Here is a 27,851-nt window from a genome sequence, read left to right as displayed (position 1 = left end):
ACCTCTTGTGAATGAAATGTAAAGCGGGCATACAATACCAACATAGATATGTGACGCGTCATTGGGAGTCAGTTAAACGCTATCTCAATGGAGTGCGTCTCCAAAATAAACCCTACTTCAATTAGGACTTTTAAGGGTTGTATCTTGGCCGGGTTCATGGTTTTTCAGAAACAAAGGATTTTTAGGCTCAAAATTATTTGGTTCCCACCCCCTTCATGATATTCTCCACTCCTAAGTTCAAATTAACTCAACATGAGTGCTCATCCCTCACAAGGAATTTTGAAATGGTTGAGGAATCAATGAGGTTTTTCGGACATGGCAGTCGCTCACCTTTTATTCTTCTGATTCATTATCACACGACTTTGTTCTTTCTTTATTTTCGCCATCATTTTCGATCTCCTCTCTCAACAATCAGAAAAACGCACCACGCAAGGCAGTGAAGGTGTTTACCTACCGGAGAAGTCCGGTACTTCTCCCAATTTAATAAAGGTGAAGAGAATCCCGTAGTTCTATCAAGAGTTCAGGTAAGAATCTTCCGTTCCTCTCCAATTTTCTCCGATTCGAATCTTTCTCTCTTCAGTTCCATACGCTTGATGATGTCACTGTTCTGTTTACGATTTCAGTGGCATTGTAGAAGTATTGTTATGATGATGATGATAATTGCTGCGTCGTGATGATAATGAAGTGTGACGAAGATGATGACACCATGAAGTTTGAAGTGTGAAGACGATTGGTGATGATTCAAAGATGATGATGATGAAAGTTGAGTGAAGTTGATGAAGAAGTGAAGGATGAAGATTCAAGAGCGAACCATTCTGAGCTTGTTACAGGTGAGAGTATCTTCGGTTACCCATCTCTGTTCTGAAATTCTCTTCTCCCTTTTTGTTATGCCAATTCTTTTCTTCTGCATTTTTGAAGGTTTATGGTGGTGGAGGTTGAAGAAGAGTGGATGCAGAGGTTCTGTTATCGTTGAGGTGAAGGTTGTTGGTGATTGATGAAGAGGATGAAGAAGTGATGAAGATGAGTGATGGAAGCTGAATGATGGTGGTGAAGGATGGAGGGTGAGAAGAATGAAGAGAGAATCCCCAAATGATGAAGCAGGCTAAGATTTATAGAGGTGAGTTCCTTCTTCTGATTTTCTGTTTTGATTCAGTTATGGGATCTATTAGTTAGGTGGTTGAAAACTGTTAGCTGTTAGAAAAAAGTTAGTTACAAATGGTTTTGACAGTTATGAATCGGTTAGGTTGTTAGGAATAACTAATTTCTGTTATGAGGTGGAGGGTAGAGATTGATTTAGTTAGGGACTGATTGAGTTAGTAACTGAATTAGTTATAAACTGTTAGTAACAGTTAGGACATGTTTGGTTTTCGGTTAGTGCTAGGTTATTGGATTCAGTTTTTCTTTTAGGAATTGCTGCTGACTGTATACTTATATGAATGGGATTGTATGAACATTAGAATGGGCGTTGGTTTTGCGAATCTGATCCGTTTTTGAACTGGCTGAATTTGTTGTGGATTGGTAAGATAACGATGACGATTTAATGTTGCAGGTCTGTTTTCGAGGTGCTGCAAGTCTGTGAATGTTTGATGGCAGCTCCGGTTTTATTTTGCGGGTTTTGAGTGGTAAGCTGGATTTATTTTCTGGATAATGTAGAATTTATTGTAGCTTTGTTCTGAATGTGGGACGGTGTATTTGATTGTGTCAGAATTAACATAAGCTAGCTTGATTTGAATTGGCACAGGTTTTCTAGAAGGTATTGGCATGGTGTCGAATTCTGAAGTATGTGGCTTGGATGTGTTACGAAACTGTGAGCGAACCGTATGGTGAAGATTATATTGAAGATTCTGATTTAGGTACAGATACATGATGCGGGACTGGTTATTAGTGAATGCATTTGCATGCTGGTTTTGGTTTATATTGACTGCACTTGTTTTATGACTCAATTTACATGTTGTTTGGATAGGTTTTGGAACTTGTCAAGTCAAAAGATAGGCTGCAGCAAGTGTATTGGTGCGGAGACGCAACTAGTGTAATCGCACGGCTCATGGTGTATTTGGGACAACACAGAGATGGGTTAAACTATGAAGCTTGAAGATTGGGGAGAAAGAATATGCTTGAAGTTTAGTATAGAAATGTAACTAATTGACTTTGTAATGAGACTTTTTCCTCTTTTTTGTATTGAATTGGATTGGAAGGGAACATTGAGCATGTAGATGATTCTCCTTGTAAAGTGATATGATATATATACATATGGTTCTTGAAACTTGTAAATGGATGGTTACTCATAGCATGTTACGGTTTCTCTTCCCCAAAATTGAGACTTTAATTCCTTCTCCCTCCTTGTGTTTCCACTTTAATTTTACTTGTGATTTCATAGCCAAAAATTCTGAAGAAAAAATGCCCCGCACTTGAAATGATTCACGAAGTTCCACATAACTTTGATTAACTTTGATTCTTGTATGCAATCCCAAGTGACCGAGTGAGTTTGACCTTCGAATTAATGATAAGGAAATCTAGATAGATCCCTAATTCATCTGATGATTGTAAGAATAATGACATGAAGCCCAGAACCTACACTCAAAAAGACCCTTTGATCGCCACAAGAAATAGGGAAATAAACTCTAATTCCACAGTTCAATGCTCATAAATACTTCGATGAGAATAGCCTTGTAGCTTGAGAAGACAGAAGTTCATGATGAATGACCGTATCAAAAATCTACTTCCACAACCCATGCTTCGAATGAGAACCAGATGATCCAAGCTTAGTTGATATGTACGTCTCAAACCAATGCAAAAACTTTGATTAATGAGTGCATGAGTTATGTTAATGCCCTAGTGAAAAGATGATGCATATGAAATGAGAAGTTTAAGCCAGTTAGAAATAAATAGGTGGGCAAATTTTGGGGTGCAACACGAACAAAGGTTGGTCCTTGATGCATCTGGATGTAAAGTCTGCATTTCTGAACGGTCCATTACAAGAGGAGGTATACGTGTCACAAACCCCTGGCTTTGTGAAAAAGAATAAGGAAGGGATGGTGTACAAATTACACAAAGCTCTGTATGGATTGAAGAAAGCACCCAGAGCTTGGAATTTGAAGATTGATTCATTTTTCAAGAAGCAAGGGTTTCAGAAGTGTGAGATGGAATATGGAGTTTATGTGCAACATTCTGGAAGCAATATGATTCTGCTGTGTTTGTATGTTGATGACATATTGCTTACAGGGAGTTGTTCAGAAGATCTGATGAAGTTCAAGAAGGTACTGATGAATGAGTTTGAGATTACAGACCTTGGGAAAATGTCATATTTTCTAGGGATGGAGATTCTGTACTCAGAAGATGGTATCATTCTGCATCAGTTGAAGTATGAGTTAGAACTTCTGAAGAAATTCAAGTTGGAGAATTGCAAAGCTGCTGTTACACCGTCAGAAGCGAATCAAAAGTTGGACTCTGATTCTGAAGGTGAAGATGTTGATGCTGCGGTATTCAAACAGCTGGTTGGTTCTCTAAGGTATTTGTGTAATACCAGGCCTGATATATGCTATGCAGTTGGATTGGTTAGTAGGTTCATGAGTAAACCTAAGTGGTCCCTTTACCAAGCTGCTGTCAGAATCTTGAGATATGTCAAGGGAACTCTGAAATATGGCATATTGTTTCCTTCAGGGAGAAAGGAAGAATCAGAGTTATTGAGTAACTCTGATTCTGATTGGTGTGGAGACAGAGTTGATAGAAGGAGTACTTCTGGATATTTGTTCATGTTTCTGGGAGGTCCTATTTCTTGGAGTTCCAAGAAGCAACCTGTTGTTGCTCTATCAACCTGTGAAGCTGAGTACATCGCAGGCGCTGTAGCTGCATGTCAAGCTGTGTGGCTTCTGAATCTATTAGAAGATCTGAAGATTAGAGTGAAGAAGCCTCTGAAGCTGATGATTGATAACAAGTCTGCAATCAATCTTGCCAAGAATCCGGTGTTACACGGAAGAAGCAAGCATATTGAGACTAAGTATCATTTCTTGAGAAGCCAAGTCCAGAATGGAACATTAGAAGTTGTGCACTGCAGCACCCAGAAGCAGTTGGCAGATGTTCTGACAAAGGCGATCAAGACGGATCAATTTCTGCTCTTGAGGGATGGAATTGGCGTTGTCAGCTTTGATTGAAGAATATGAATTAAGGGATGGTATTGAAGAGTAATTCAATATTCAGAAGATGGACTGATCTTCTAATGGTTACTCAGAAGATAGTATTGACCAGAAGATGTTGTCTGGGTCCCATTAGCTTAGCTGTTTAGTAGTAAGGGTACTTTAGTATTTTGTAGTACTGTACTGTTTGTACCTTAGACTTGTTCACTAAGTTTACTGTTTTAGGACTTATGTGGCAAGATTTTATTTTCCTATAAATAGCCTTGTAATAGCTATCATTAATAGTAGAATACAATTTTATTCTCTCATCTCTTTTGCGCCGTTATTCTATTATTCTCTTTGTCACCATCTTTATTCATTGTGCACCAACAATGCGCATGGTGATGGATGCTTTGGAGATTGATGAGGTGGAGGTCCTACGTGAGTTAAGTGAGACTCGGGGCTTTCACCTTAGGATGTATTGGTTGAGGAGGACTTATCAGGAGCTTGTGGATGTAGGGAGGTACTAGGCTGCCGCTTGGGCGTACATGCTACATCTAGTGGTATGTACTCTCTTTGCAAACAAGTCTGGAGTTTATATAGATGTCCGCAATATTTCTCTATTCAGCGCGTTTGACACTCCATGTTAGGCTTGGAGAGTGGCGACACTAACAATGTTGTACACGGTGCTTGATGTTGCATCTCGTCCTGACACCAGACAGCTTACTGGTTACATGAGCTTGTTACATGTATATTATAATTTTTTACATGGTTTTTTATGTTTTATTATAATTTATCCGAGCTTGGTGATTTTTATTTATGCAGTGTTGAATCTACTAGCACTTCCCTCACATCTGTGAGTAGAAGATCCAGCATGTTGCGGCTGTTGACCCATGTGCGAAGAGGCCAAACAGACCATTCCAGGAGGGTTTATTGAGTATAGATGGAGACTGGATGCTTTGACGCCGGATGATGTCATCTGGACACCGTATACAAGTCACTGCCCTCATTGTCCTTTTGATGTATCTTTCTTATATTTAGGGTATGTCAGATGGGAGAGCCATGTGGCTAGACACTTGCCTAAGAGGTGTCTACGCCAGTATGGTTATATACAGGGCATCCCACGTCCGTTCTCAGATGCTCCAGCTGGTGGAATTGATCGATGGTTTCATAGTCACACCATCAGCTCCCCCGTGAGTTCACTGATACAGCTGTTGAGATTCAGCAGCCTGGGAAGTGCGATGATGGATACCTGGAGTGGTTCCTCAATGTGTCACACCATAGGGTCATACCATATGCCGCAACATCTGATGCTCCAAGGCCTTCACATACCAGGGATTCTTCCGATCCACCACCACCACCACCTCCCGCAGGTGACCAGGACAACCGCCTATAGTTCATCACCGTTCACTTAGATAGTCTCATGGGTTTGGTGAACCCTGATGGTGAGGTTCATAGTATTTTAGCTAGGTTGGCTGATGTTGCCCGTGGAGGGCCTATGTAAATTTATTTTTTTATGATTGTATTATATGTATATTTTGTACAACATCTTTTTTATTGCATAATCTTTTTTTCTAGTACATGTTTCGAGCTAGCTGTTTGGTATCATACTGGGAAGCAACTCCAAGTGTCATGTATAGCATAGTCAACATCGCCACTCCCCAAGTCCAGTTTGGAGTGTCTAGGCTACTGAATAGCCAAAGGTAGCGAACATCAACACAAACACCAAACTTGTCTACAAAGACAGTACATGCCATTAGATGTAGCATGTACACTCAAGCGGAAACCTCTTACCTCTATGCCGCCACAAGCTCCTCGTACCTGTCCCTTAGCCAAGACATCCTAAGGTGCGAGCCTCTATTAGTGGCGAACTCCTCGAGCACGACACCCTCATCTACCTCCAAATCCTCTATAACCTGTGCCATCGTCGTCCCCTGGTTAAGATGGGGAGCAGTGAAGAATGTACCAGCAATGAGAATATGAAACAAAGATGAGACGTCATCCAATGTGATAGTCATCTCCACAAATGGAAAATGAAAGGATGATGCCTCAGGGTGCCACCAGATCAGTTCATTTTGATGCACATTCCTCTATGTTTATACTTATGCGTTTCCATACTTTACCTTGGTTATTTTTCTATTTTAATGTGTTTTTATAAATCAGTTTATTTTTGCACTTATTTGATTTTCGCACTTTATTTTCATCATTAGCACTCTGCACTAAAATGATCATAACTGGAGCTACGGGAATCATATCGACGCATTCTAATAATCACTGGAAAGCTAAGAGAGAGAGCTACAACTTTCATGTTGGAGTCAAAAGCAGATTCAGAATGCATCATTTCCAGAATTTCGTTTGAAGTTTCAGCATTAGATATATTTTTGTTTTGGGTCATTTACTATGGGCCTAGGTTATGTTTTCGACCCGATTCAGATTTTTAGTGAAAACCTTATTTTGTTTTATAAGGGCTAGCGGCCGCTACAGTAGGTTACTTTTCTTTTCAAGATAAAATTTGCATTGTACGAATCGGTTAATGGAGAACTAATCCTAAGGGGAAATCTGCCGAATTCGAATTCCACAAGACTTTGAGGTTTTTATCAATTTCAATTTAATTCAGTTCCTTTCTAATTTGTTCTATAATTTTTGTTTGATTAATCCGTTCTTATAGAATAGATATTGGATTGATTTTGATTTATGTATGTTCATTTCCTTAATTGTGTTTAACTTAGCTTTTTCGTTAATTCACGCTATCTATAACCGTTTGCTTAATTTGGTGAACCGTTTGCTTAATTCGGTGATTAGGAACATAACTCGTGTAGTATTGTCGATGCTTGTTTCTTCAATATTGCAATCGAATAGGAATTGGAACCGCTTAGGGAATTGTAATTGTAATGACCAATGGTAAGTTGGAAGTCAAACCAGTAGATTAACCTGTTATAATCACTTATTTCAATAATCACTTATTTACTTTGTTTATCATGATCGAATCCTAAACCAAAACAACCCCCATAATTGTTTCAATTGGTCAATAATAATAGAAGAATTCTTGAGAACAATATTCGAGTCATTGTCGCTATCTACAGTCTCTTAAAAATCACTCATTTATTATCCGCGCGCGACAGTGGATCACCACCGCTCAACAAAAGCTGACAGGAGGAAGGCGTCGAGCATGGTAAGTGAGCACTCAGCGAAATCCAGCAGGCTGAAGTCGATAACAATATGCTTGACCTGCTCAGGCATCTCCCCCTCTGGGGAGTTCTTCAACTTCGAGCCATGGGATGCGACCTACAGCGTCAGACGCTCTTGTAAGAAACAAAACTAAAAAAATAATCAATAAACTTTCAGATAGACAATCGAGCCAAAATAATCAATAATGAATAATTTGCAATAAAAAATATAACATATATACCTCGCTCTGCTATATACATAATGCCACATGGTCAGTAAGTTCTGTGACCACATAGGCTCCATCAGTGTAAACTGATGGCTCTATAGACACATGTGTCGTGGCGTCTATATTAGTAAGAGACACCTCATCAACCGCCACAGAAGCCTCCTTAACAACCACCTCAATAGAGGGTACCTGCTCCTCCACATCGAGCACCACCACAAGTGCCTTCTCCACGACTGGTACCTCCACAACTGGCTCCTCCAAAACCGGTACAACTACAAATGGCTCCTCCACATGTACCTGCACAGCCACAGCTGACTCCTCCACATGTGCCTCCTCCGCAGTAGCAACTATAATAGTTTGGCATCTGGGTGCACGGTACTGCGTGAGTTTAGCCAACTGTTTCCTGTGAGAATCGTTCGGAGGATGTCTACTAGCACGTAGATAAGAAGCCTCTGCCTCATGCCTATGGACCTGACCTTATGCCATATCAGTCAGTCTGTCTGCAACAAAACCGTTTCTACCTCTAGTCCTCACTAAAACAAATAAATAAGGCAAACAGATCACGTGCAGAAGTTCTAGCGGCCTAGAGGAAGAGACAACATTCTTAGACTTGAATGCATGTTTTGAAAACTTCTCTTTCTGACATGCTTCGCAAAGAGCATCTGATTTGTATTTCATATTAGGGAGTCCTCTGACCAGATTGAGTTTGTTAATCTGAGAAATCTTTCTCAAACTAGCATGACCTAATCTTCTGTGCCAGACCCACTACTCTTCACTAACAGACATAAGGCAAGTAACCTTCTGATTCTTAAGATCTTGAAGATCAATCTTGTAAATGTTGTTCTTTCTCTTGCCTGTAAATAGGATAGAGCTATCCTTCTGACTAATAGCTTTGCAGGACTTTTGATTGAAGATTATGTCATAACCATTGTCACTTAATTGACTTATGGACAATAAGTTATGAGCTAATCCATCTACTAAGAGTACATTAGTTATAGAGGGAGATTTACCAATACAAATGGTTCCAGAACCAATGATCTTGCCTTTTTGGTTCCCTCCAAACTTGACTTCACCAGCAGATTTAAGCTCCAGATCTTGGAACATAGACCTTTTTCCTATCATGTGTGGCGAGCACCCAGAGTCCAGGTACCATGACATGTTTTCCTTCGTCTTCTTGGCTGCCAAGGATATCTACAACAGGTATAATCTTTTCCTTAGGTACCCACATTTTCTTGGGTCCTTTTGGGTTAGTTCTCCTTAAGTTCTGATTGAACTTAGGTTTAGCATGAAAATTAACAGGAGGTGCATCATGATATTCCCTATTCTGAATAGCATGATATTTTCTAGTGTGTGCAACATGCTTCTTGGTGTGTGTTAAATGAAAACTCTTAGAGTTAGATGTGAGCTTTATATCATGAGAATGGCCAAACTTGAATTGATCATACAGAGGTTTGTATGTGATTTTCATCTCATCAACCGGTTCAAGTTTATATGGGGTTTCACCCTCATAGCCTATGCCAATTCTCTTGTTTCCACTAATTGCATATATCATAGAGGCAAGTTGACTTCTCCTAATACCTCTAGATAGAAACTTCCTGAAACTCAAGTCATATTCCTTAAGAATATTGTTCACACTTGGAATAGACTTTTCTGAACTAGAAGATGACTCAACATCTTTAGATAGTTTTAAAACCTTTTCTTTAAGTTCAGCATTTTCTATTTCAAGCTTCTTAGTTTCAGATGCAAAGAGCTTTCTCAGCTTTTTGTATTTGATACTAAGTTTAGCCTTGATTTCTAGAAGTTCAGTTAAGATGGAAACTAGCTCATCTCTAGAAAGTTCAGAAAATACCTCTTCAGAATCTGAGTCTGATGTAGATTCTGATTCATCATCAACAGTGGCCATCAGCGCTATGTATGCCTACTCATCTTCAGAGTCTGACTCTTGATCAGAAGAATCTGAGTCATCCCAAGTAGCCATTAAGCCTTTCTTCTTTTCAAAATTTTTCTTAGGCTTTTCCTTCTGAAGCTTTGGACACTCATTCTTGTAATGTCCAGGTTCCTTGCACTCATAGCATGTCACCTTCTTCTTGTCAGATCTTCTGTGTCCAAAAGATTCTCCTCTTTCAGGCCTTTTGGAACTTCTGAAGTTCTTGAACTTTCTTTGCTTACTCTTCCAGAGTTGATTTACTCTTCTTGAGATCATGGAAAACTCATCTTCATCTTCTTCTTCTTCTTCTGATTCTGATTCTGACTCTTCAGAATCTTCTTCTTCAGCCTGAAAAGCGTTAGTTCATTTTTTATTATTAGATTTTAATGCAATTGACTTACCTTTCTTCTGAGGTTCATTTGCATCCAGCTCTATTTCATGACTCCTCATAGCACTGATCAACTCTTCAAGAGAAACTCCATTCAGATTCTTAGCAATCTTGAATGCTGTCACCATTGGGCCCCATCTTCTGGGCATGCTTCTAATAATCTTCTTGACATGATCAGCTTTTGTATATCCCTTGTCAAGCACTCTTAATCCAGCAGTCAGAGTCTGGAATCTTGAGAACATTGCTTCAATGTTTTCATCTTCCTCCATCTTGAAAGCTTCATACTTCTGGATTAAAGCAAGAGCTTTTGTCTCCTTGACTTGGGCATTACCTTCATGAGTCATCTTTAAGGATTCAAAGATGTCATAGGCAGTTTCTCTGTTTGTTATTTTCTCATATTCAGCGTGAGAAATAGCATTCAGCATAATAGTCCTTGACTTGTGATGATTTTTGAATTGTTTCTTTTGGTCATCACTCGTTTCTTGTCTTGACATCTTTACTCCACGAGCATTTACAGGATGTCTGTAACCATCCAAGACTAGATCCCATAAGTCACCATCTTGACAAAGAAAGTAACTTTCGAGTCTATCTTTCCAGTACTCAAAGTTTTCACCATCAAAAACTGGTGGTCTATTATAGCCATTGAAACTATTGCTTCCATTACCATTGTTGTTTTGTTCAGGTGTAGGAGTAGATGTAGCTGTTTCAACCATATTGACTTTGTGTTTTTCTCCCTGAATCTTTTATCTAACACGGTTAAGTGCTTGCACCTAGAACCGGCGCTCTGATGCCAATTGAAGGATAGAAAAACACTTAGAAAGGGGGGGGGGGGTTGAATAAGTGTGACTTTAAAAACTTGTAAGGTAAAAACAATGAACACAATTATTTTTATCCTGGTTCGTTGTTAACGAAACTACTCCAGTCCACCCCCTTAGAGTGATTTACCTCAACTGAGGATTTAATCCACTAATCCAACTGATTACAATGGTTACCCACTTAGAAAACTTCTAATTCTTCTAGAGTATACAAATCACAACTTGATCACTCTAGGAAATCACCACTTAGAAAACTTCTAAGTCTTCTAGAGTCTACTGATCACAACTTGATCACTCTAGGAACCTTTTACAAACAATGTAAAATAATGTTTACAAGAGTAAGATTGCTTCTTATAAAGCTATAATCACAACAGTGATATTTCTCTTAATTTCTAAGCTTAACACTCACTAAATATTACAAGAGTTTGTGAGGTTGAAGATGAAGTTCGTGAGCTTTGAATTTGACAACATTTTGGTATATTGCGCAAGTGTTTTCTACGCTGCTTCTGATCAGAACTTCTATATATAGGCATTGAGAGAAGATAACCATTGGGTTGCATTTAATGCTTTGCTTGAATAGTACAACGCTGCATTTAATGTTTCACACTTTTGTCAACTACCTCGAGCCATGCTTTTGCTGCTTTTACTGACTTTGCCTTTTGTAGCTTCTAACGTTCCTTTTGTCAGTCAGAGATTAGACTTAATAGCCTGTCATCTTGTACTTGCTTCTGGACTCGGATTTGTAGATAACAACGTTTGAATTTCAGAGTCAACAGCTTGGTGCAGAGCATCTTCTTGTCTTCAGCCTTTGAAGAGCTTGAGTGTGATACCATAAGAACTTCAGTGCTTCTGCTTCTGACTTCATGTTCTTCTGATGCTTCATAGTTCATGTTCTGATTCTGCTTGAGCATCTTCTGATGTTTTTCCAGAGCATGTTATGATGTAGCCATCCAGAACCTTCTGAGTCAGTGCTTCTGAATGCTGATTTATGCATACTCTTTATGTATTTCCTGAAATGGAAAATGCAAAGGATTAGAGTACCACATTGTCTTATACAAAATTCATATATAATGTCATCATCAAAACATAGAATATTGATCAGAACAAAGCTTGTTCTAACAAAAAGTGAACTACCTGAAATTATGAAATTTCCAGTGTTTTAAAAAAAATTTGAACTACCAAAAATTTCAAAATTTCAGATACAAATACCCTCAAAAAAATATCGGGAAATTTGAAATTTCCGGTACAAAATATTGGAAATTTTGCAAAAATAACGGAAATACTTACTATTTGGTGAAATTTCCGATAGTCGCCTCAAAATTTCTAGTATCTCCCCAAAAATTTTAAATTTTTGTTATTTGCCTATAAATTAATTTTGTAAAATGGTGAATTTTTTGGTTTGAATATTTTGATCTTTTCATATGCTTTGGAGAGGGGGGGGGGGGGGGGGGGTTGCCAAGTAAAACTATGGGGGTGGAAGGTTAATTTCTCCAATTCCTTCTATTTATATGTGCTCCCTCATTCCCAAAATATATGTCATATTTGATACTTTCACACCGATTAAGAGAATGTAATAAATAAAAGAGAGAATAGTAATTTTACCAAGTAATCCTTATTAACTATTGGTGTATTTGATTTAGCATTAATGCAAAGTAAAAAAACAATAAATTAAGATTAGTAATTAGAGGATACAATTGGAAGATAAAAATTGAAATTTTATTGGTAAACTAAAATGACAAGTATTTTGAGACTAATAGATTTTCTAAATGTCACACTTATTTTGAGACAAAGTGTAATACCCCGTATTTAATAAATGCTCTAATGCTATTAGCTGACACTGAGGTTTTATTAATTGGTGCATTAGAGATACTTTTGGACATTTGAGTTAGTAGTGTTAACTTAAGGTTTTGCTTATATCTTTCTTTCCTTGCTTTTCTTCTTCATTTTCTTCAACAAAGACAAGTTAGAGAGAAGAAGTAGAGAGAAGGAGGAGCAAGAAGAGAAAGGAGAAGAAAGCTTGGATCTTCATCGTTTCTCCGCTGAATCAACTCATCTTCATCATCAGCAGCTTGTAATCGAGGTGGGTTCTAGTTAGAGACTTATAGTTTTGATTTATGGATGAAATCATAAGTTTGAGAAATTGGGGTTTTTGGTAAAAATCTTAGGGTTTGACTCAATCTATGAAATTGATGTTTGTTGCTACTAATAAATCCTGAGTAGAGATCATATATGTTGTTCTATGCTTTAGTGTGAGTCTGGAACAGGTTTGAGTATGGAGATAATTGGTTTTAGACTTTGTTGGATCAAAAACCAGAGCTGAGAATTCTGTTTTCGCGCGCTTCGCGGCACGAACAAGGGGTGGCGGCGCGAACCATGCAGAGAAATTCTGGGGTTTGGTTCTCCAACAGTACGCGGCGCGTACAAGGCTTCGCGGCTCGAACACCATGAGATTTTGGTGAGGTTTTGCCACTGCCAGAGTTTCGCGGCGCGACCAACTGTTGGCGACGCGAACTGAGCCCTTCTTAGCAAAAAATTTAGTTTAATGGGATAAAAGCGTTTTGATCATAACTTTTGAACCATAACTCTGTTTTAATCGCTGTTCGAGGTGGTAGGAAGCTTGAAGCGTGTACTTTCTAGTAGTGTAGGTTTTGGGATCAAAGAAGGAATTATTTAATCGGGAATCAGGAAAATTGTTTGATTCCTCGAGTTGTTTTATCGTTCGGAATCATGTGAACGGTATACTTTTAGCATAATGATTAATTGCCATATAGTTGTGATAACTTGCCATTGTTTAAATGACAATGATGATAATTGTTGGTTGCCTTTGGTGTAAACCTAGTATATTGTAATTGTTTTGGGTGAATCCTATTGCTGGTGGATTGGTATGCCTTTGTTATTATATGTTATATCAAGGAGGTTTGAATAACTTCATTGTTATATGAATAAAGGATAAGTGAGGGAAACTAGGATTTGTTAGGTGTGTGTAACTTAACAAAGAAAACCTAGGATGAGACATTATATGGACATACGTGTGTTTAGAATTTTATGAAGAAAGGCTAACAGGCCTAGTGATTTGCGTGAGCAATCACCATTGTATGACGTACTAATCGGAACTACTTTATTTCTTTATTTCTTTATTTTCTTTTGAATGCTAATAGGCATTCCATGTGCAGAGAGGCACTATTAATCTTGGCAGGTTTGATTCCCGCTTTTGTGTACGAATGGAACCTAACAGGGTAGAGACTTGTGATGGTGTACGGGCCATGTGAAGTGACGATTCATGAGGGAAGGCTCATGAGTCCGAATCCATTTCGTATGTCAAGATTTCCCAAAGGATCCATGACTCGTGCCACCTCCTAGACATAGAAGGGGGCGGGAATAGAGGGATACCTTGGTAGCGGTTTTCCGATTAGTAATATTGTGGTTGAGTTGTTGAACTCTATGTATGATTCCATATAATGTTAATGTGTGACTCAAGGTCTAGTTCCTTTTTGACTTGAGATTGATAGACTAGAACCTTGTAAAGCCGAGAGGATCCATAGGATAGGGAACTCACTGAGATTTTGTGTCTCACCCCATTATATATTGATTTCAGGTACTACAGGTTCCGCGAAGGGTAAGGAGAAAGCAGTTTGATTCCTTATTCCTTATGTTTCTTTTGGATATGGCGAAGCTTCCGTTGTGGATTTCTTTTGTGATCATTGTTTGATCTAGTTCTTAGTATTTTGTTTTGAACATCTTGTATGTATTATGCCATTGGTAGAACTTTTGTATTAGGGCATTAATATGTATAATGTGTTGACTAGGAACTTATAAGTATTTTCAGTACCAAATACTTGGATTCATGTATACCTATATGCTTTGATGTATGTATTTATATATGGGTGTTACACGAAGGGAGTACTATTTAGAATTTAATATCTCTTTAATGACCAAATAGTCCTTATAATATTAAAATCAACATCAAAAAACTAATATTCACAACTGGATACGAAACTCCCCTCTCCCAATTATTTTATTCTCTTACTATTAAAACTTAACAATAAAGTTAAAACAAAATAATATGTAACTATTAGTTTTAATAATATTTTAGCACAATTATATCAGAGGTCGTTTAAATTATTTTATTGTAATAAGTTGGTCCCTTAAATTTTTTGAACAACTTGATCCTTTAATTTTACAAATGTGTGCACAGTTACCCTTTTTATCTTTTTTTTTTCTTTTCAATCTTTGATTAAATCAATCACCCAAAATACATAAAGTTACAACAATATATATATATATATATATATATATATATATATATATATATATATATATATATGTGAATCCTAAATCCATAAAGTAGCATAAAAAAAAGTCAGATCCTAATCAACCAATAAAAACATAAAGGACTAAGTTGTTACAAAAAAATTTAAAGGACCAACCTGTTACAATAAAATAACTTAAAGGACCCTTAGTGTTATTATGCCTAACTTTTTTTCAAAAATAAAGAAAAGAGACCAAAATGACTGAAAATGATTAAAACTCAGATGCTCACATGATAAAAAACAAAAAAAAATGAACGTATCAATGCGATCTACGCGCCACGAAGTTTAATAAAACCTACTAGAAATTATCAAAATCACTAATAAAAATACCTAGTTTTTTTTATAAGCAAATTTAAATTAATAATAAAGGGAGTACAAGGGGTACTCCAACCCAATTACAACACGGCTAACGTAAAAGCTTACTCGACACGAAGAAAATCTAGAGGAGCATGCAACCAATCGTATAAGATGGTGCATTTAGACCTTCTATTACCTATAGCATGCCATATCCAAGTGACAGTTTTAATGTTCAAAATCACATCATCTAATATAAGTGTTTCATCATGAAATATCACCTTATTTCTCACATTCCATATTGCCCAAATTGTTGCCAACCAAATTAGACAAATCTTCTTTTGTTTTACCTTCCCTTTCAAGCCTTCAGTAAAGAGAAACAAATGGTTTAAACCAGTTGCTTGTTTCAGCATATTCACTTCCAGCCACCCTTGTATATTGTCCAACACCTTTTGGCTAAAGCTGCACGTGAACAGTAAATGTTCCAAGTCTTCATCCTTCGCCGCGCACAAAACACAAACTTTCTCCTCATCACTTTGAATGATCCTCTTCTTCACCAATTGATCTTTGGAAGGTAGTCTATTGAGTAATACTCTCCAAACAAACACCTTGATCTTTGAGGGGATATTAGTCTCCCAAAACATTATTAAAGCCTTCAGTGTCTCATTTGGTAAAATGTCTTCCTTTTTCTGTCCTGAATCAGGCTGTAGCAACTTTTTACCGAAAATACGCCATCCTGATTGTGACTCCATTTGAGAGTATCCGTAGCATCTTCCAACGGTTTCATCATGGCGATGAGCTGAATGAGCTCCAAAGCTTCTACTGCTGCAACAGGATCCGCGAGAAGAGACTCAGCTGGTATGTTAACATTCCAGGACCAAATTACTCTATGAAAAGCGTCCATGTCAGCTATCGAACCGTCTTGAAGCAGAGATAAATTGTACACAGCCGGAAAGTGATTTTTGAGGTTGTTATTCCCTATCCAAATGTTGTGCCAGAATTGAATGTTTGAACCTGAACCGAGCTCGAAAGAAATGTTTCCTGCAAAATAATCAACAAAGTTAGTTTTCGACACATTTGCCGACAGGATGTCTTTCCACCAAGTTGAGTTTTTCCTGTTAGCCCCTTGCTCACGGCCTGCCATCACAGAATGTTTGATATCGCCATATCTAGCTCTCAGAATTTGACTCCATTCGATTCCTTCTTCCTTCAAAATTCGCCACTTCCATTTACACAATAACGCCGTATTGAAGTATCCAATGTGTCTTATTCCCAATCCACCTTCCTTTTTTGGCTTGCAAATGTTGTTCCAACTCACCTAACTAATGCATCGTTTTTCCTCGTCTCCGCACCAGAGAAATCTGCCTTGAATTTGTATTATCTCTTGTATAATCTTCACTGGCGCTCGATAAAAAGACATTACATAAATTGGAATGCTTGAAAGGACATCATTTATTAAAGTCACTCTTCTCCCAATAGACATCAACCGAGCCTTCCATATTGATAACTTCTTCCTTAAGCTTTCCAGAACAGGTTTCCATGTGATACATCTCCTCGGATTCGCTCCCACCGGAATGCCTAAAAATTTGAAGGGAATATTGTCCCTGCAACAACACAGAAATTGTGAAGCACAATCCATAAAGTCCTCCTTAACATTGACGCCATATATCTTACTCTTGAAGAAATTCACTTTCAAACCCGATACAAGTTCGAAACCTCTGAAAATTGCCTTAATGCTCCAAAGATTCTTTAAACAACCTCTCCCAACCACCACAGTATCGTCAGCGAATTGAAGAAGGCTCACATCAGAATTTTCGCTCACTGTGTACCCTTCGAACTTTCCTATTTATGTCGCCCTTCTGAATAAACGAGCCAAACCTTCCGCAATCAAGGTGAATAAGAAAGGTGACAAAGGGTCACCTTGTCTTAATCCCCTTTCAACCCAAAAATCTTTAGTTGGGGATCCGTTCACCAGAATAGACATGGAGCTGTTAAAAATGCAAGCTGCGATCCAACCGCACCATTTGTTTCCAAACCCAAAATTAAGTAGCTACCTCCTTAGAAACTTCCAATTGACACAGTCGTATGCTTGTTGGAAATCGACCTTGAAAATAAAACATTATTTCTTCTCCCTAGTAGCATGATCTATAATTTCGTTGATGGCTAAAACTCCATCCAATATATGTCTTCCCGGTACAAACGCAGACTGTGATGAGGATATTATCCCTTTCAGCACCCTTTTCAACCTGTTGGCCAGAATCTTGGAGAGGATTTAGTAAAGGCAGCAAATTAGACAAATTGGGCGATATTCATTCAAGCCCTGCGGGTTGTGATTCTTTGGAATTAGAGCAATGAAGGATGCCGTTATTGCTTTCGGGAGAGAGGCGTTGTCATAAAATTCCTCGATAAATTTGCAGATATCCTTCTATAAAAATGACCAACATTCCTGAATAAATCTGAAATTGATCCCATCAGGCCCAGGGCTTTTGTCCCCATCTGAATCCCACACTGCACATCTGATTTCCTCCTTAGAGAATTTCACTTCCAGCAATAGACGTTCCTCCGTCGTTATATGGTTAAAGCCGCTGCCATCAAATGTTGGTCTTTCTCCATGAGATTCCTTGAATCTTCCTTGAAATACTCTTAGGATTTCGCTTCTAATTCCCTCCATGTCTTCGACCCTAGCCCCCTCACTGTTTTGAATCGATAGAATGGAATTCCTCCTTCTCCTCCCCTTAATCACCGCATGGAAATATTTGGTGTTTAAGTCTCCATCGTTTATCCATTTCTGCCTCGACTTTTGTCTCAGCAAATTTTCTTTAAGCTGTAAATATTTCCAGATTTCATCACTAGCCTTCATTCTTTCGTCAGCCCTTCCCTGCTCGTTCACATCGTTAGCATCCACTGAGCTATTATCCAATTTGTTCAATTTTGCAACAACTTCATCCACTTTCAAATCTAGACATCCGAAGCTCTCTCTGTTCCACACTCTTAGTTTGTTTCGTAAGATTTTGAATTTCTCCTTCATAATGTACGCTGGATTGCCGTTCACCTCAATTGAAGCCCAAATCCCCTCCGCAAATTTTTTAAAGTCTTTATGCTCAAACCAACAATTGTTGACTCTAAAAGGTTTAGGGCCCCAATTCGTATCATTTGTTTTTAACCACACCGGGGAGTGATCGGAGATATCTTTGTCACCAATAGTCTGGCCTACCAGTTTCCATGCATCAATTATGGACTCAGACAGAAGGAATCTATCCAATCTACTCTTGGCTCTTCCCTGTTTATTTGACCATGTAAATCTGTTGCCAATTGACGGTAAATCCACCAAATCCATATGTTCAATGAAATCATTAAATTCCTGCATATCCACCCCATTGTTCTCAGCATTCCTTCCTATTCTTTCACTCTTATCTCTAACCGTTTTAAAATCACCCGCTATGCACCACCAGCCACTAGGACCACAGGCCTTCCTAAACTCAACAAGCTCATACCACAAAATCCTCTTCTTTACTAACTGACATGAAGAGTAAACATTGACAAAAAAGCAAACCTGGTCTTTGAATTTTGCACACAACCCTAAAGATCCTTCAGTTCTGAAACTATAAACCGGTTCCACCACACCTTTTCTCCACATAATCAGGAACCTCCTGAAGCACCTTCAAAATCCCTAGCCGACCACTCCACATCACCACTTCCCCATAATAATGAAACAAAGTTATGGTCCATATGTTGTCTCTTTGTATCATGTATGAAGAGCATATCAGCTTGCCCTTTAGCTAGAATTTGAGCTAATCTTCTCCGTTTCGAAGAGATACCGCATCCACTGATGTTGAAGGAAACAATATTCATTGTTCCACAATTGATTTCCCCTTCCTGGCTAGCATTCCCTCCAAATCCCTTGCCTCCATTGCTTTGATTGCTCTGATGTAAACATCATCCCTCTCTCCACCTGAGATGCCCAATTGAGTTATTTCCTTCCATACCTTTTCCGCTAAATCCGCCTCTTTTCCAGTCTTACTCCGGCCGCCTTCTTGAGAATTATTGTAGGTTATGTTGGATTTACTGCATAACACTGACCCCTCTAAAGATTCAATTTCCCTTCCCTTCAAGATTGTATAAGAATTGACTACAAACGAAGTCAAAAAATAAAATGAGCATATACCAAAGTAACTTATGCGTAGCGTAGTTTCATAAAACAGTTAGGTACAAGTCAAAATTCAAAATATTTTACCCGCTAATTTTACACGCAACGTTAAATCGCTTTTATGGACCTGCCTGTAGAATCGAAAGTTTATTCTAATTGAAATTTCATCAATTTCACATAATGCATGAGGTAGTGTAGGAGAAAAAAATGGATGAAGTATGATTTTGGGTATATTTTTACTTTTTAATGATGCAAATGATGACTTAAATTGACTCTTGGCCAACCTAAGGCATGAATAACCGACTAATGATGTAAATGCACTGAATGAACGACACTGGGGAAAAATTGGGGTATGACACGACGCATACTGAGTTGTTAGCAAAATCAGACTTTATGTCCTTTTGGCATCGACACATGCGTCGCATAGGTCGACGCATAAGTCCCATAGGTCGACGCGTGCTCCCTAGAGATCGATGCATGCTTCCTAGAGGTCGATGCATGTTGGGGAGAATTTAAAAAATTATCATTTTGACCAAAGTTGTATCGCCCGACGATTTTGGTCATAACTTTTGATCCGTAAGTTCAACTAAATTCAACTAACTTTTGATCCCTTTGTTATTGTTGTGGTTTGTGCTCCTCCTTGGAGTACAAATAAGCAGGTAAGTGAGTAGCTGCTTAGAGCGGAGGATGGTGCAAGGTTGTTCTTCTTCTGTTTTCCATTTTGTGTTTTAGATTAAGTGCTCTGATCTGTAACACTGGGTGGGTGAATGATGTCTTTTTATTTTGTTTATGTTAAATGGATATTTGGATGTTATACTCTCTTCAGGGTGATACTTATGTTATTATGAGGATATTTTTATTGTATTCCATTTGAATTTAATAAAGTAGATTCACGAGACTTATTTGTTTGCAATGCATGTTTATCTTTATAATTTCACTGCAATGATACCCTACATGAAGGTGAGCATGCAATGATAGGTGTTGAATGTCTTATTATATAAATATGTATTACAGAGCATATGTGTTTGATACCGAGTAACATCCTTAGCGTAATTATGTGTTTTATGTATGTTTTATCTTATAATATTAAGCGTGGGATTTTTAGGGTGTTACACTAGGATAAGTGGTTGTGACAATACTTCCTTATGCTTTTTAAATTTCATGCTAAGTGTATGTTGTGCTAGTCTGGAAATTAACCGAGACAAAGCGACCAACATATTATTCAACTTTTGGACCCCCCTTCTTGGTTTTTGGGACTGTCATGTTAACTACTGCATGACATTTATCTGGGTTTACCTCTATCCCTTATAAGATAATACCTTAAATATTTCACAAACCTTACTCCGAAGGTGCATTTCTTGCGGCTCAACCGCATCCCATACTTTTTTACTTCCCCGATAATAGATTTCAGTTTGGTCGCATGCTCTTCTTGCTCTTTAAATTTGAAAATCATGCAATCCATGTAAACCTCCAGCATATCTCCTATGTTTTATATGAATACCTTATTCAACATTTTCCAGTATGTTGCCGCCACATACTTAAGGGTGAAAGGCACAACCTTGTAGAAAAGTTTCCTTCATCGATCATGAAGGTTGTCTTGCTTCAATCAAAAGGATTTGTTGGTATTAGATTTTATACCAAATAGTTAGTAATAAAGGATAAGAGTTTAAGTCACGATGAGTTGTCAAGAAATTTGTCTGAGTTGGTAAATGAGTAAGATTCTTCCTGCACGCCCTATTCAGATCCGAATAAGAGACACACATGCACCATTATTGTTGGCTTACTTTACCAAAACTATGTTGGAGATCTAAGTTATGTATATTGCTTATGTTATTAATCTAATTTTAAGAAGTTAGTCTACGACCTTACTTGTGGTGTGGCTTCAGCCTTTTCTAGTGATTATTTTTCGTTTACAAGGCACCACGTAAAGGACGTCTTCTTTAAGGCTATGTTTGGGAGTTTGGAGGGGAGGGAAGGGGAAGGCTTCCAAAAACAAAATTTTAAAAAAATATAGGAAAATATTTGACATTTTGTGAAAAAATCAATTTGTTTAGAATGATAAAAGAGTTATTATCATTACAAAAAATTTAATTTTCAAAATAGTATAACAACCTAAAAGATATTTGGAAAATTTATGTAAGCCCTTCAAAACCCTCCAAAACCCTCCTTCAATACAATTTTTGAGTTCCCCCATTTTATGGGGTTTTTGGTGTTATGAATAAACTCAAACCCTCCAAAACCCTCCTACCCAAAATCTTTTTATCCTTTTCATCCAATTCCTCCTATTTTTCAAAGCCCTCCCCTCCCTTCCCCTCCAAACTCCCAAACATAGCCTAAGGGTCAAGCAAGGTATGCCATGCTACCACTAGGATGAGCTAGCACATCTCCCTTACTGACCATGAAAATAAGTCATGGTTCCTTTGCAAACATTCAGCCAACACCTTGCACATGGGTCCTGGTAAATCGACCTCTATCTTAATGGAATTTGATGAACATAAATGGAGGAAAAATATCGGTTTGTGCCTCACTACCTTCTTTCATGAGTTTGGTTGCATAACCTTGTCATCTTCCTCAACTTCATCTAGACATGTTTCTTCTATTTAGGAATCTAGTTTTACTGCTTTCTTGTTCTTTTCACTTAGAGCATATGACTCTTTGACTTTTGTTTGATTTTAAGTGCACAGTTGAGAAAACTACCCCTAGAGTTGGCACTAAAGGCTCCCCTATGATACATTTGTAGATGTAATCAATTTTATATAATCAAGAATATAATCATCTCATTATAAATCCCAAGTTCCACCAAAAGTTCCATGTATCTCACGAGTCTCATGATTGTCCCACCAAAGCCTTACAGATTTCCACCATACTATGACTGGAGGATGGAATGTAGGCCTAGATTTCAGTGTGCCTCAGATTAGTTATGATTTTAACTTTTGACTCACTATTAAAATGAACCGACTTCATTCTTGCCTCGTCCATACTATGGTTGTGTGCCAAAAAGTCTCTATGTTGAAGAACCTCATTTAAATAAGATCAAACACAAATAAAGTCTTAAAATTACAATTAACTCACAAACATCAACTTAAATTTATTTTTTTTCCAAAAAAAATGGCAAGAAAAGTTATTTTCTTAGAAAATAAAAATTTCAAACTACAATGTTTATCCAAAATATAAATATAAATATCAAGTGACAGAAGAAAAAGAAATGAAGGCGGGAAGCCCCTTAATTAATATATGTTAAGGTGAAAATTAGTAAATATTAAAACTTATGAGTTTGAGGTTTATTTGACAATTATGCTTGAAAGGAATAAAGGATACCTTACAAAATACCCTTACATAGGTGTTAATACGGGTAAGGTAATGGTTAAACGAGGAATGTTACTTGATTGTTACACAAATAGTATTAATATATAAAAGGTTATCAAGCATTGTCATCACCAATTCCGATGTCGTCCAGCGGTTAGGATATCTGGCTTTCACCCAGGAGACCCGGGTTCAATTCCCGGCATCGGAACTTTTTGCTAAGAAAATTTGAAGTTAAATGAACATAACGTTGACTATTAGTGGTTTGGTTTGAAGAACAATTGCCTATAATTTTGGTTTTATTATCTAACTTTTTTCTTTCGAAAGTCATTTGAAACTCTATAGAATTTATGCTCTAGTAAAACATTCAAAAACTTCTATTTTATGATCACCTGGACTCTCAAGAACTTATGCTCTAGTAAAACATTCAAAAACTAATATTTTCTTATCCTTTGGTAGAATATCACGTATTTATTCTCTGGTAACTTATCCTGTAATAACCGATAAGTTTATCTTTCAAAAAGATAAAACTAGTAGTTTTCCTTTTAAAGTATTGAATTCAAATTGTGAAACAGTTGTGTCATAGTACACATGTTACAAGTAGTGTATGACAATTTCTATTGTTGCAAAAATGTAAAATGTTATGGAATTACTCACATCTAATACACTTGTCCACACTAAGTCTGATCCTAATGAATATCTCCTGCCACAATCCAACCAAGTTATTATATAAAAATCATGGACTCCAGTGCAAATAAATAAAACTTATCATCTTTGAGCAACAGAACTTTATCAAGAAATTCTACTAACGAAATTTAGAGAATAAGCTTTGCGCAAACAAAGAAGAAACGTTCAGAGCATCAAATAATACAAATTATATACATTTTTATTGAAAGAGAAAACAATTGTATTGAGCTATAAATCTTGTTTTCATCTGTGCAAGTTTAAATTGTAAACACCAACACTTAAACTTTACACTTAGACTTTATTTTTAAAATAGATTAATAGAAAGGGAGATATATATAATTTTGGTGTAGTCTATTTTTGTTTCAATTATATCATGTTCACTTTTTATTTTTAACTTTAACTTCTCTTTTAATAAAACAATTTTTATATCTCTTTCATTCCATTTTTTATTATTTTATAAATAATTAAAAATAAATACATAAAAAGTACTATTTATATTTTCACTATTTGCGCACTAAAAAAGCGGACACATGTGTGCCCATATATATAATCTTAACACAATTCATGTTATTTATTTGTTTCATAAATGTTTTAGAAGTGCATAAAATATTCTTTTTAAAAAATATTAAAACAATTAAACTTTTAAATAGGTTAATAGGTAGGGCTATATTTAAAAAAAAAAAAGAAAAGGAAAGTAAAGTCAAACTTAAAATCTAATCTGTACCGGATACTATGTGAAACTCAAAGCTTTGCTAGATAACATATCACAACTTGCTTGGGGTTGTTGACAAGTAGTCTAATGGCAATGATTGATCCATATAGACAACAGCTTATACAAATATGAATAAACTAAATATCTAACAACACAAAAGAGACCATATCCGACCATAACCCCATAAAAATTGTGTATGCTAACTTGATATATACCTTCTAATTCTTACTCAATGACATGATCATGCCTTTCATCCTTCAACAAATTTCAATATAAATTACAGTGGGAAAAATGTCCATTTTGAATCTAATAGCTCACAAATCAAACGATCACCAGCATAATATCCCTAAGGGTACGAAATATTCCAAATGTATATCTCTTTCTTACTCATAGCTTCTGCAGAAACAAGAGGAACTTTTTCAATGAAAAATATTAACATGTGCTCATGGAAGAGGAACTTTCTGCCTATATTCTAACCATGGCTAGTACTTTTGTACATGTACATTTTTTCTGTACTCTCTCTTCCTGTCTAAGTAGGGAGTAAATAAAATCAATGGTGAAAGGAATAACACATCATAAAACAAGCAGGACAATATCTTGAATCCCCTGGCACATTTAACCATTTCCTTTGCCACTTTCAATGTCTCTTCTAAAAAATATTTGTTTCATCCAATAGGCTGTCCAGCACATAATGTTGGTGTAAAGAAGAAGCATTCTAGCTTCGAACTTTGTTAAGCTTAAGTAGAACTGTAAATTACTGCAAACACAATTTCCATCCTGAAGACCTCTCTTCTTCATAGATAAAAACGGCAAAATGTGTGATTACCGAACAATAAACCGATAACATTACCTCCCTTGGATCAGTTTGAAAGTGAGACTTCAATCTGAAATAGAAAAAATAAAATCTTTAGAGCTCATTCCATTCCTTTTAAGGTGCCGATTTCTTGCAAAAATTTGTTCCTTTTTATTTATTTTTTTCTAAGTTCATTGTATTAACTACTATTTTGTAAAAATATTTGCTAACTAGTTATGGCAGAGATAAATAGGTGAAATGAGATAGTAAATAATTAAAGGTAGTATTAGAAAATGATAAATAATTCTATATCAAGTTACAAAATTGATTAGTTTTATTGGTATGTTTAAGTAAATAACCTTAAAATCAACAACTAAAAATGAACATAGTAATGATTAGAAACTACAAAGGCCTGAACTATTTTGATGAGTTAAGTTGATTGATACCTTAAAGAAAAAAGCAGCTACTCTAGTGGCATCTAGTTATGCTCATCTCTCCTTAAGTCAAAACCATTCACAGCACTTAATTTCCATTCAATTGAATTACTTAACCAACTTTTGAGCAGAAATCATATTCCCCGGGAAAACCTAAGTGTTGCATGTGAAACTTCAACTTGAATCCTGTAAATTATAATGCTTTTTGTTGGCCTCCACCCCAACGGCGTTGTCTAGCTCTCCTCTTCCTTCCATCTTTTTTCTCCTTTATCTTTTCTTTCAAATCCCTCTCTCCTCTCCGTTTATACATCTTGAAAGTGATATGTCTATCAGCAGCCATTTTCCTCACTTTCTCAGTGATTTCTGCTGCGAATTCTCTGTTATACAGTTTCTTCAGACCGCCCATAAGCTTTGCAAAAGTATCTGGCTGTGGCATTAAATCGTTATCCATCATGTCTATACAAAATGAACAAGCCTCCTTCACATGTCCTTTCGAAAACAGCGCATGAATCCAGATTGTCCATGCACTCACATTCATCTCACAACTTTTAGAACTAGTGAGACAATTCCAAGCATCTTTCGCCATTTCAAGCTTCTCAGCTCTTAAAAGAGAATTCATCAACTCCTTCAAAGTACCATATTGAGGGGCGGCAAAAAGTCCTCTCCCAACCATTTCTTTGAAATACTCACAAGCTTCAACTAGATAATCCTGCTCAAGAAACCCATTAATCATGATGACATAGGTGTCGATACCCGGACTGAGTCCACTCGCTTCCATTTCATTCCAAAGCCGAACACCTTGCTTGACCTCTCCCAACTTGCAAGCTAACCTAATGACTGTATTATAGATCTTAAGATCAGGAACACAACCAATCTTCTGCATCTCATTCACAAGTTCAATACACTCTTCCAATTCTTCCTTCTTTTCATGAGCCACCATGATATGCAGATAAGTCAGCTGATTCGGCAAATGCCCTTCTTGTATCATCTGATCCAAAAGCTCATAACCCCTTTTAATTTTCCCCCACTTGCAAAACCCACTTATCAACGTCGTATACGTTATGACATCCATCTTACAACCATTTCTCTGCATTTCAACAAACATCCGCATTGCCTCCTCCAATTTCTCATACTTACACAACGACTGGATCAAAACAGTATACGACGCTGCATTCGGCCCGCATCCCCTTCTTCTCATCTCTTTCAAAAGATCATAAGCATCCACCATTTTCCCTGCTTGAGCATACCCACCAAGCAAATTATTAAACACCACAATATCCGGCTCAATACCCGCATCCTTCATTTGCACCAACACATGCTTCGCCTCCACGAGCTTCCCTTCCTTACACCAACCATACAACAACGAAGTAAAATGCTTAACACTCGGCGGAAACCGATACCTCATATCCTCAAAAAGCGAAGCAGCCTCCTTAACACTACCATTCTTACACAAAGCATCCAAAAGACACCCAAAAACATACTCATCCGGCTCAAAACCATACTTAGGCATTTCATCTAACACCTCAATCGCCTTATGAACCATCCTAGCAGAAGCAAATCTCCTCATCAAAATAACAAACACTTGCGGCGAAATCAACTCAGGATTCTCCACTCTCATCTCTTCAATCAACCCCCAAACAGCACCAAACTGTCTCATTTTACTCAAAACCTTAATCATAGCCTTATACACATCTTGACTATGTTTATAACTTTGTTGCTTAGAAGCCCAGGAAAAAAACCTATAAGCTAAATTCCCAGCATCACCGCAACGATTCAATACTCGTTCTGTTAATCCAGACCTAACAACAACTCCAGATTCTTTCAAAGCAAGCTCCAATTTGGGAACCCTGGAATGGTATTTTCTCAGTATTCTATAAACCTTTTCAACATCAGAAGCAAACTCGTCGTTGGTTTGATCGATGGAATTGTTTGTAATAGATTCAAGGTGAACGAGACCGAATTGGTCGTTTTTTGTAATGGTGTTGCTGGTTTTGGATTTTTGGGGTTTAGGGTTTGGTGTTGGTGGTGAGTGTGAAGAGGGTTGAGAAGAAATCGTAGTAGCAGAGAAGAGGTGGTGTAATGTGGTATTTTTGCGGCTAATTTGAGATGATTTTTTGAATGGAAGGTTGAAAAGACTGTGTTTGTGGAAGAGAAGTGAGAATCTCTGCATGGTACGAATGATTAATAGGGAGAAAGTTGCTGTGAAAATGAAGAGGAAGAAGAACAAGAGTGAAGACTGAAAGAGGTGGGTATAATAAGACTAAAAGACAAAATGATAAATTTGATTAGAAAACATTCTCCAACATTTTTAATCTTTTATGAAAACACACATTAATTTTCATAAGATCAAATTCTACTATGATAAAGCTAGTATACGAGTGTTCACTAAGAGGATGTGCGTGGTTAGGGCTGTTATCGGTCCGGTCCGATCCGGGTACTTGCTATCCTGAGAGTCGGACCGAAATAGTATTGGGTAAATTCGGACCGGACCGAAACAGTGATGGGCCAATTTTTTGGACCGAAACCGGACCGTTA

General features: G+C 37.3%; 1 protein-coding gene, 1 long non-coding RNA gene and 1 other non-coding gene across 3 annotated transcripts; 2 read left to right on the top strand and 1 right to left on the bottom strand.

The window, feature by feature from the left end:
- The first annotated feature begins 389 nt into the window (after positions 1-389).
- LOC131624579 (uncharacterized) lies at positions 390-2,263 on the top strand. Its single transcript, XR_009290625.1, has 6 exons — positions 390-524; positions 624-830; positions 919-1,117; positions 1,550-1,622; positions 1,742-1,853; positions 1,964-2,263. It is a non-coding gene; the product is annotated as an uncharacterized LOC131624579 (long non-coding RNA).
- A 20,566-nt stretch (positions 2,264-22,829) lies between these two features.
- TRNAE-UUC (transfer RNA glutamic acid (anticodon UUC)) lies at positions 22,830-22,901 on the top strand. The gene has a single exon. It is a non-coding gene; the product is annotated as a tRNA-Glu (tRNA).
- Positions 22,902-23,753: 852 nt separating this feature from the next.
- On the bottom strand, positions 23,754-27,627 carry LOC131624591 (pentatricopeptide repeat-containing protein At3g49730-like). The gene is made up of 2 exons (XM_058895530.1): positions 25,329-27,627; positions 23,754-24,973 (listed from the first exon to the last, which is right to left on the bottom strand). The coding sequence occupies exon 1, from the start codon at positions 27,484-27,486 to the stop codon at positions 25,510-25,512; it is 1,977 nt and encodes a 658-aa protein (XP_058751513.1). The 5' UTR covers positions 27,487-27,627; the 3' UTR covers positions 23,754-24,973; positions 25,329-25,509.
- Positions 27,628-27,851: the final 224 nt, after the last annotated feature.

The sequence above is a fragment of the Vicia villosa genome, unplaced genomic scaffold (genome assembly GCF_029867415.1).
Source record: "Vicia villosa cultivar HV-30 ecotype Madison, WI unplaced genomic scaffold, Vvil1.0 ctg.000141F_1_1_1, whole genome shotgun sequence".
Taxonomy (NCBI): Eukaryota; Viridiplantae; Streptophyta; class Magnoliopsida; order Fabales; family Fabaceae; genus Vicia; species Vicia villosa.
The sequence above is the reverse complement of the archived record's forward strand: the minus strand, read 5'-3'. Positions and strand labels throughout refer to the sequence as shown.

Coding starts and splice junctions, on each gene's coding strand:
- LOC131624591 (XM_058895530.1), bottom strand. CDS start 27,486: ATGCAGAGATTCTCACTTCTCTTCCACAAACACAGTCTTTTCAACCTT.